General features: G+C 32.0%; 2 protein-coding genes across 6 annotated transcripts in view; one reads left to right on the top strand and one right to left on the bottom strand.

Moving 5' to 3' along the window:
- LOC108731264 (uncharacterized) overlaps positions 1 to 3,711 on the top strand; it is a 10,368-nt gene extending 6,657 nt beyond the window's left edge. The window contains exons 1-3 of one of the 4 annotated variants that reach the window (XM_018461501.1): positions 1,331 to 1,495; positions 2,953 to 3,282; positions 3,561 to 3,711. In XM_018461501.1, coding sequence (XP_018317003.1) covers positions 2,994 to 3,282; positions 3,561 to 3,682 — 411 coding nt within the window. In that variant the 5' untranslated portion in view covers positions 1,331 to 1,495; positions 2,953 to 2,993 and the 3' untranslated portion in view covers positions 3,683 to 3,711. Of the gene's footprint in view, positions 1 to 1,330; positions 1,496 to 2,952; positions 3,283 to 3,560 lie in introns of those variants that run through there. The other 3 variants (XM_018461502.1, XM_018461503.1, XM_018461505.1) reach the window with 3 other exon arrangements.
- LOC108731262 (uncharacterized) overlaps positions 1 to 11,375 on the bottom strand; it is a 120,434-nt gene that overhangs the window by 24,343 nt on the left and 84,716 nt on the right. The gene's annotated exons all lie outside the window — the stretch shown is intronic.

Here is an 11,375-nt window from a genome sequence, read left to right as displayed (position 1 = left end):
TGTATTTTTTACCTATCTATTTAAAATATTATTTATTATAAATATGTAGTTAAGTTCGATTTTGTTTTGGATGTGTTTTATTATTTAAGATGCCTGATTCTTTTTTGTAAGTATTAAATTGTTATTTAACTTGTTCAGTTTTATAGATTAAAAAACTGGAATAGAATAAAAAGTTGATTGCTTTAAGAAAGTAATTACGAGATTGATCTGCAAAGTCTATTTGTTCACAAAAAATAGCATTAAAATTAAAAAAAAGTATTTCTTGGTTTGATCTACGCCTAATAGGGGACACATAAAAAATCCTCTCATAACATGCTTGTTATATATCTATCTTTAAAACAAAAAACACGCATATATTTTTTTTGTTTTAGATAATGCTATATATATAATATATATATATTAAAAATTATATTTTTTAACTTATTTGATTTTACAATATCCTTTAATACATATCGATTATGATTATTATTGAATAAATTTTTAATTGCATAAATTAAAACATGATTCTCTTGAATCAATTAAAACATGATCTCCCCAAATTCTGGATCAATCCTCAAGAATAAGAAATATTTGATATTCTCTATTCTTATTGTTTCACTAAAATAGAAATTACTCTAAGAATTATTATTATTTTTTAGTTTGATCAATGCAGTTAGATATACTATTAAAATATCTACAATATAACATAAGAACAATTTTATTTTTGCTTTTATTATTAAAAATATTCAATAGAAGGGCAATCAAGTGTCCCAGTTTTCTCTATGGATCTAATCAAATATTAAAATATTTACAGTAAATCATGTAAAAAAACACACATTGTAGTTGCAATAGTGAGTCACATAATCAATTGCACGATTAAAAACGTCAATATTAAAATAGCATTTATGAATTATTTGCAACATTAATGAATATAACATTTATTAAATGCCATTTATTATTGCGTAATGAAAACGATTTTTGATTCATAATAACATATAGAGATCCTATAATAAGAATGTGGTCAAAGCGGATCAGTCTTCTGATTGGTCCTCCACTTGTGATTCATTCGGTGTGCTTCAGATAATTTTGTGCATTTACGGAAATGAGAGAGAGGAAAAGAAAAAGACAACTATAAGATAAATGATTATGTCAGTAATATTATCGACTCATTATTTTTTTTGCGCATGCGTACGTAGGTTATCCTTTTCTATTCATTATTTTTTATCTGCTTTGGCCAAACACTTATTATGAAATCCCTAACGAAATGTTATCTTTAAAACGTTGATATGTAATCACATTATTATAATATCTAGCTTACGCAAGCATTTAACTTTTATTCAGACGAGAGATTCGTAGTTAAATTGCAGTTAAAAAATCATAATTCAACTTTGAAACATTTGTGTAATCAATGTAGTTTTATAAACACGATGAAAATATATCTGACTGCAGACTATAATTAATACTAGAAAACATCATTGACGACATCGTCGTCACAAAGAAGTCAACAGTATACCAGGTACAGTTACAAAATTTTCCTTATTTTTACAAGTCATTCATTACCTACTTGTTACAATAGAATAATAGGTACATATGAGATATCTCGGAAGTAGTTGATACGAAAAAAATCATTATCAAGAAGAAAAATGAAATCTGGAATAAATATAAATAAAGTTGATAAAATAACTCAATGTAGATAAAAATTTATAAAAAGTAATTGAGAGATCTTAGAATACCTATTCTAAAATACCATTAAACCCTAATTACCAGAAAATAAAAAATAAAAAATTTATATTAACACATTCTAATTAGCTATCATTTCTATACTAAACTTTTATCCAAAAAGGCTTGATTCTAATTTAATTAAAAATTAGCTTTAATTTATAAATGCCTCTTATTAAAAATAAAACTTACATTGTCGATAAAAATTTATTGCAGATTACTATTAAAAATACGTTATTCTTATCACATACGTTTTTGAAAAATGAAAAAAAAAACTACAAAAAACATAGATTTATACATTATAATAAGCTTGAATAAATATTTTTATGAATTGTTGATGCAACATGGAAAATTCATTGTTATGCCAATGGTGTTCTTTATGTTCACATCATAGTTTCGAGGCACGTATAATTCATTAAAAGAATTGCTTCCGGCAATTGATGATAAACAGGAAGAGATAAAAGTATGAGCTAAAAATAATTTAGCACCTTCTATAAATATAATTTAGTACGCAAATCTATAATTCTATAATTTATAAATGACGTGGATTTCAGAATTGCATCTGCATACGGGAGATGTAATAAAAAATGTTGAATTTATTATTAAAATATATCACATTATTGCATAGAATATTCTAGATATGCTTTTTGTTATAACATTAAATGTATTCGTTGTCTTTAATAAAAGTTGCAACGTAAAAATTATCCACAATTTTCAACAAATTTTTATAGTTGATAAGAATACGAATAAAATAAGATTCTTTATAATAATGGATAATAAATTAAACAGAAGACTTTTAATAGAAATAATTTTCAATGATCTTGATCTTAACAAGGTCAAAACTCTAAACAACATTCACAAGATTTATTGAGCCCGAAGGTTGAACTAATTGGATAATGTTAATGCGGGTGATACTTTATCAATTCGTATCTCGAAAAGGAGTTGTCACATAACCAGAAGGAATTTTGTTAAAGTATTTTGAAAAAATTTTGATATCAAGTAGAAAAATATTAAATAAAAAGTAGGAGTTTCCATATAAAACTTTTAAGTTGAGACTGAGAGATTCTTTATACTTGCGCTCATGGTTAAACGGGTGTTACTCTTTGATGCATTTGTTAAAATCCTACAACTTTAGTATAAAACATTTTTTCCTCAAATGTCTAATTTTCAAGATATTTCATAACATTTCCAACAATTTTTTTTCTTTAAGAAAAATTATACATATCGTTTAATTCTTCTTCCTTTCTTTTTCAGATTTTGCGACAATTGCTACGAAGCCGTGACACAATATAAATATGCAGAATAAATCAAATATTTATACGATAAACAATGCTGCGCCACCCTCATACGCAGAGGCAACAGGAGCATCTGCATTAGAGACACACAATCCACAATTTGACCAAAGATATCTACATATGGTAGTCTGTTCACCATCAGCGTCGTTTCCACATTCGCCAAATTGTTATCTGGATAAAACACCTGTTCAATCAGCTTATCCACAATATGATTCACCGGAATGGCAAAGTCAACCAACTAGCACAAGTTGCAACAAAACGTTAATAACAAGAACTAAACACGAGAAACGTAAGTTAAAATTAATGTCATTATAGGTAACGATAGAAAACAACGTACACTATAAAAATTAGAAAAGAGCGCTATTAAAATTTGTTGTATTTTGCATAACTATACCAGGTAGAAATAAAATATTTATAATTTTTACAATTTAAATTTATCATGACGATTATACATATATAGTCCACTCACATATATTAAATGTTTCTACGTTTAGATATAAAATCTATAGGTATGCGCACAATTTGGTTCTCTTCTATTCTAATATAACAAATTTTTATTTGTTTTAGGTTGCACGAAATTTATTGGAGTGCTTATAGTGTCAATATGTGTTGTCGCATTTGTGGGGGTTGTTTATGTAGGTGCATATAGGTATATACTTTCTAAAAGTGAATCAGTGTATTATCACTGACTTCAGTGCTACAATTTATAACTGTAATATCAGCGAATATTTAGCGAGTGTTTTTCAGTAATAATACACTGATTTATTTTGAGAAGTTATGGTTTCTACAGATTGAATCTGCAGAAACCATCTACAGAAAATCATAATCTCTAAAGTGAATCAGTGTATTATTACTGAAAAACAGTAAATATTCGCTGACTTCAATGCTACACTTATAACTGATGTAATCAGTAATAACACGCTAATTCACTATTAAAGAGTAAGGAAAGTGTTTCAACAATGAATCACATGTAACGCGCCTGCTTAAGCAGCCGGTCGATTCTGATCGATGTTCGATTAACGCGATCATCACGCCATTCTGATGCGGTCGATAGCAAATTCTCAAATTCGTATAAAATATATGCAGCAATAATGCGGCTTTATAAGTAATTAGTGATATCTTAAAACTATCTACAGGGTAAACCCGGTAAAAAAAATACGCCGCGCTGGGATTTACGCCGCAGAAATCAGAAACAATAGAAAGAGTGGGGGTAATTTTCTCGCAACTATTCTGTTACATGCCTTTACGTTATATTAGTATTGAGTTACAATTTCAGCTTCTTACTGTTAATATTAATGAAATTATTGTGAGTTGAATCGATTTGTCACTGTAATAAGTAGCGCCATCATAAATGGTGATTATTTTGTGATTCCTCTACATACGTGTAGAGGAATAGTAAAGCATGTTGTATAGCAAAATACAAGTGCTTTGCTTTCGTATTCTTTGTTTAGTTTGTTGTCTTGTATATCCTACTTGTTTGAGATATACGGCATTTTTAGCGGGTGGGATTTATGCCCAAAGGATACAAAGTGCGCGGATTGAAATCAGTGCACTAAATACAATACAATAGACGCATTACATGAAATATGTACCTCTTGTCATAACACTTCTAATATATGTAGGAAGATTGTAATTATTATTTATTACACTCCATATACATATTTATCATTTTTATTCCTTAATAAAACTTTATAAACGCATTTCATAGGTTATTGTGTCATTTTACGTCTTATTTATATGCATTATTTGTAAATTTTTCATGAGCCGTACATACCCCCCCTCCCCCTATGAGTAGCCATATATCCCACCCCTATGGGATATATGGTAAAAATGCAAGGGTTTCAAAAAGTTTATTTTTTAATATGAAAAATTAATATATTTCGGATTCCTAATATTTTTTTTTATAGTAGTAGAAAGTATGAAGTTTTTACTGATATAATTTTTTTGTCTTAAACATGGTAAATAGTACTTGATAAATTAAATCTGCTTTAGGTGCGGCATATACCATATACCGAGTTTACCCTACTCATTAGTCCCAGAAGACTCCTCATACGTTTCATTTCTTAATTCAAATTCTAATTAAAATTTTTAAAACGTAATTGGTATTTAAGGATAAAAAGAGTTGCCCCTTTCCAGAAATATATGATCTATCTATACATAGTCTAATTTATCACACAAATAAATTCTCTTTAATTTAAATATGAGAAAAATTTTTCAATTGTAAAAACTTTATAAGAAAAAAAAACTGGCATCCTTTAATAGCATCTTTATGCATGCCAATCATGACTTACGTGCCGTGAAAGTACTTGTGTCAACAATTGCTATAGTCGTTATGCAAGAACTTGCTATAAAATGGGTCATTGCTATCCATAAACCAACGGAATGATAAGAATCGCCCTTCCAGCGCGCGTCACACTTCCTTCATTTTCCTTCGTTCCGCATAAAAGAACCCATAACGCGTATTCATGGCTACGTTACACCGTGTAAAGTAGTGATGAGAAAGGAGAGAAAGAGGAGGAACGTGAAGGTTGAACCGTTAATGACCTTTTATAACACAAGATCGCGGTATAACAAAATCCCATGTTGCACGGTAGTCTCGTATGTGTTCCAACGCGAGTATTAAAGACATCGGTCGACGTGGGTGGAAGTCCTGCAGTATAAGTAACGACCATATTTCGCAGCTATAACAAAACGTCACATACACGTTGGGGACAAGGGAGGAAGGTGAAAAGGCCAGCGGGAGGGCCGCTTTTATTATTGGCGCAATAAAACCCCGGTAACTGAGTAATAATTTAAAAGTTGAGCGCCGTTCAGCTCGAGCACCTTCGGCGCCGCGCCGCTCCGAGATGAGAGCCTGCGATCGACGGCGCAACGTGACGATATCCACGCCAATAAGTGCGACCGGCGAAATTTGCGAATATTCCGAGCTATACAACCTGTAGTCGTAACGGTGCTGGTTTTATTGTAGTCTGTAGTATATATCGTCAGCTTTACTATTTTGAAATCATATTGGACAAATATATAGAAGAGTCGCTCTATAAGCTGGCTAAAATAAATATAAATATCTGGAAAAAGGCGAAAGGAAGGAAAAATTGAATAATTTAACGATACTAATTGTATAAATGATTGTCACGTTTGATAATATTCTATCTGGACTAATTAAATTAGATAAATTAATTTTCGAAATTTATCATAGCTTCTACATAATACAAAAATTAATTTTTCTTGTAAGCTGATGTATAGTAATATATTTAGTACACAGTAAAAAAATTTGTGTATTTATGTTGGAAACGGTCTATTCACGTTTGTGTTAACAGTTTGTGTTGAATTTTTTAATATATTCGAGTGTTAATTTAACATAATGTGATTATGTTATTTAAAGATTTTTTGTGAAATTGATATTCAATGTTTCTTAATGTCAAAATGATACAATTTATGCGTAAATGTATAAGTAACAAAAATAATAATGTGTTTAAAACGTAAATTCTAAGACAAATGAATGAAATATGTGTTAATTTAATATATCATAAATATTAATTTTCTGAAAAAAAATATGTTCCCACGGTATGTTTACAAACTGTGTCGATGTTACTTTTGTTTGTATTTATTCTCTTACATAATACACTGAGAAAAAGATGTCTAAAAATATATTTGTGAGAAATACATTTATTTCATTGAAATAAATATTTATTTAAATACGGGCAAAATAAAATTTTATTCCTAGCAAATAAGCCATCTATTTTATTTTTTTGCAATTAATGAGATATATTTCACAGAAATAAGATATATTTCACAGAAATGTATATTTCGTCATCACAATCAAATTTCGTAAGTAACATTTGCTTCACAATACTTCGACATTTTTTTCTCAGTGTATTACTTTTTAACATATTCATTTTGTGTAAAATTAACTCAAAAATTTGAGTGGACCGTTTGGGACATGCGGTTTATGTTAAATTCAACACATTTTTTCCACATTGTAAGTAATGTGCCTATATATTAATAATAAGGAAAGTTTATTGTGTGAAATGTACAAGAGAAATTTATATAGATTTTTTTATATCAGAAATAAACACTACACATTTAAAATAAATATACGTATAAAATACATAGTAGAATAAAATATTCAATTCAGTTGGCAGCTGCATAAATTTGTAGGAAAAATTATTTAATAATTCGTGTAATGTATAAAATTTCACATATGACATACCGTTTAATATAATTCGTTACAGCGAGAGTAAATTTTGCAGACTATTCATTTCATATCCGTCAAAAATTATATGCGACGTAATTAATTTGTACGGCGACGTGAATTGCAGAATGAGGCTTGTCGAAAGCTCATCGCGCTTTTCGCTCGTTGACGGGGAATTTACGAGGCAGCTTTTGTGCGATTCCGACGAAAATCGATCAGAAAAACTTGAATAAGTGCGAAGAACGCATTGTCGGACGGGCGAAGAATACGGGAATTGTCGTTAGCCTCCCCTCGGTGACACGTCTGAGTTGTGGAGCGAAGAGATGGGGACTAGATATACGGTCGGACGTTGAGAGTGTAACAAGGTTTTCCGTTATCGAGTCTAAGATATCTCTAAAAAACGAGCGCCGATCACGATGCATCTCCGTGTTACTATCGGGGATCGGGAAAGGAGAGAGGGAATGGTTGGGGAATGCGAGGAAAACGCGGTTTCGCTCGCGCTTCGCGTGTAAAAATAGATCTTCCTAGCGAAGCCGCCGCGTTGCTGGAATTCGATATCGCTTGTATACATTGCACTTCGCATCCCGTTGTGAACGTAAAACGAATTAAATATTTCCTCGCAGCGGACGGCCCAGAGAATTCCAATGTAACGACGGACGGCGCCGCGCATATCCGCGGATTTTGTTCGCGAATTAAAATTAATAGAACGCCTATATTGGGACGGAATGATTGCACGTTCGCATGTGCATTTATTCTGGTTGCTATATACGCGCGTTACATAGTTCGAGATTATCGTTACGATCGATCGAACCGATACCTGAGCGAATACATGAGAGGATTTCAAATGACTGTTGGAAAAGTAGGTTTTTCCCGGCTTCATGCAGGACTTTCAAGCTCGCTGCGGCGAGATGTGGGCTCACGTGGGCTTAACGTTTTTATCGTACCTTTTTCCGATAATTAATGTTCGTCCCTTCGCGTCTGCGAAGAGAACGAAAGGGACAAACGCGAAAGAGAGAGGCAGATCAGATTAATGATTGTTTTACTCGCTCGTCATTATGTGAAAGGCAACGCCGGTTATCGCCGAGAGAGATAGCGGAAGGAAGAACAGGACAGAGAAAGTGGAAAGGACGTGGAACGTGTCAGGCGAGAAATCAAAGAGTGTCGTGCGCCATTCTAACCCTAGGGGAGGAAAAAAAGGGAAAAAATCAGAATGGAATCGGTGGATGGGGTGATGCTTTCATTTTACACGAATTATTTTCTGGACTTTTACAATGAGAAAAATATGAGCTGCATTAAAACGATCCTCGAAAGAATCTTCATGATTGAATTCCGATACATAGTACCTTTTAGTATGTATGATGTTACAATATATAAAAATTCTACTCTTTACTATATATGTAGAATATAAGTCTTATTTGCAATCAATAATTGTTTTATAATTAATAATTGAAATAACACACTAATCCATATATAATTTTATATTTGATAAAGTTTAAACAATAAATTCTTTCCTATTTCTGTCATTTTGAGAATATTTCTATTTCAAAACAATAACAGGATGTACATAAATATCAACGAGATAATGTTGATAAATAAATGATATTACTTGATAACGATTAGCTGTTCCAAAAAGTTCTTATGCAAAAGAGAAATTGATTCATACAATTTGCAATAGGAGGAATTGATAAGTCACTACAATAGAATCGCCAGAAATATTCTCAATTATTAAGAAAGTCATTGGAAAAGCCTAGTTCTCTGCAGTCCGAAAACAAAGAGAATGAGAAAGTGTGGGTGAACATAAAAGAGATAACAGAACCGAAAAAGAGAAAGACTACGTGACAGGTCAGTTTGAATCCCGAACGGGCTTATTTGGTTGGAGAGAATCTGACACCGAATTTAATCAGAAGATCACGATCGAGTCAATATTTGTTTCAATTTGCTATCGTTCTTTTCCACGTGATTAGATATCGAGCGGCTTTATAAGTCGTACAGAAAGAATGTTATTTTCTTTTTATTTGAAATATTTTCCAAATACGAGTGTCGCCAAAACGAGCGACAAAGTGATTTTATTGAAAATCCTTAAAAATACTATAAACCGGTACTTGCGAAAAGAATTTATTTATAAGCAAATAGCTCATTTAAAATAAGATCTTTTTGTTACTGATATCATTACGATATTATTTTTCTGTAAAACACGTCTTTCTTATTTGCATATAATTATTTTGTGTAAATCAAATATGTAAATATAATAGTATTCTAAGAGAGCAGCTTATAAAGAACTTATAAAGAATAGAAAAAGATCTATAATGTTTTATCATGGTTTAAAGAAATAAATTCACAGGTGAAAAATTTAGTAAATATATCTTTGAAAATAGTAATATGTACTTCGGTCGTTTTAAATATCGCTCAAATTGATTATATGGAGTATAAATTTCCATTGCACAAATGAAAAGTCACAATTCTTTTACGATGAACATTTTACTAAAACTTATAGGTTCTCGGTAAATTTATTAAAATTTGCCCTCTTGTGTTAAAGTAATTAATTTACCGTGCATATTTTACTACAAATGTCGGTGTTTGGAAGTTGCTGCAACAAAATGGACCTCATCGGAAAATTATGTACTCGAGGGCGCGACACAATAGCGAACGAAAGTGACCACCACGTCACAACCTAGGAAAGCCTTAATCCAACATAAACCGATATAAACTTCAAAACTTATATACCGCTGTAACGGCGTGGCACGTTTGCGCGGCCTCTCGAAATGGAAGTGGCGCGGTCGCTGCGAGTGCTAAAAGGGGTTGAACGGACGTGAGAAGTTGGTGGATGTGCGGTCGTTGGAGGGCGGCAAAGACCAGGTTTGGGTTGGGTTTGGCAAAACGTGCCTGCTCGTCCAAGTCGCCGCGATCGTTTCTTTTCTTCTTGCCTAGCCACATTTACGCTCTCCTATAGCCCTTCAACTCTCACTCTTCGGCCCCCGTCTTGCTTTCCACCGCGTTTTTCTTTCTTGTCAACCCTCTTGCCCGACCGACAGCACATCGTCGTGACAACCGGAAGTTGAAGAAGCTGTTCCCGATCGATACCTGACGCTGTTTAGCTCGCCTCTGAACCACGAGGGAAAAAAAGGAAGGACGTCTTTCGCGGTGAGGAACAGGCGACGACGGCAACCGCGGTTTTCGCGGCGCGGCGTTTCAAATTGAGAGCGATAACGATAACACGGCGGGACGGCTTAAAATCGAGGACGGCCGAACCCGAAGGAACCGTCTCGAATCTTTGCGGCTTGCGCTTATCCGAGGAGACGTGCATCGAAAGAGGCCGATGAAGAAACGCATTTCTATCGGCTATGTGACGTGGCGTATTTCTTCTCCGCGAGATTCTTTTCTCGAATACGATTTCAGAAAGGTCAATTCTCGAAGGTATCCGAGATAGGGATATCAAAATGTAGACACATGCGAAATCAATTTTTTCATATTTTGAATAACTGAAAGCTATATTCATCCTGCCGGATATATTAAAACTGTAATGTATCTGTAATCTAAAATGGCTTAATATTAATCTATGATGATAAACTGCATTACTAAAATAAATAATTTTGGAAAAATTATTAATTTAAAAAATGTTAAAAAGCACATCGTATAAAGTTGCCGAAATCGCACCACTTTTTACTTAAAGGCTCATAACTCAGAAATTATGAAAAGAATGTTCTTAAGTTTTTTTTACAGCATAACTATACTCTTTTCCCTTTCTTATGTAATTTTTTCATAATTTTTTTACGCTATTATAACGTTTAAAATCAGGATTTTTTCAGTATGGTGCGATTTAGGCAACGAGAAAATTCGTTGCCAAAATCGCATCACACCAATATTCCTCATTTAAAACATTATGTAAAAAATTTAAAAATTACATAAGAAAAGGAAAAAATTGTATCTTATTATGCTGTTAAAAATTTAAGAATATATTTTTCGTAATTTCTGAAACACATAATAATTTCAAGAAGTAATTTAAGGAGTTTCTACGTGAAACAAAATAAACACTTTGTAGATTTACAATATACATTTTTACATAATAATGAATGGAATAAAAATGTAAGAAATGAAAAAATATTAACGTACGATTTAAGAAGTTAGATTATGGTGCGATTTAGGAAACTAGAGCATTTTTTGAACTTTTATTTATTTTATCTATAAAAAAA

Source organism: Mycetomoellerius zeteki, unplaced genomic scaffold (genome assembly GCF_001594055.1).
Source record: "Mycetomoellerius zeteki isolate Tzet28-1 unplaced genomic scaffold, Tzet1.0 scaffold122, whole genome shotgun sequence".
Taxonomy (NCBI): Eukaryota; Metazoa; Arthropoda; class Insecta; order Hymenoptera; family Formicidae; genus Mycetomoellerius; species Mycetomoellerius zeteki.
Note: the sequence above shows the minus strand (reverse complement) of the source record. Positions and strands in the feature narration are given on the sequence as shown.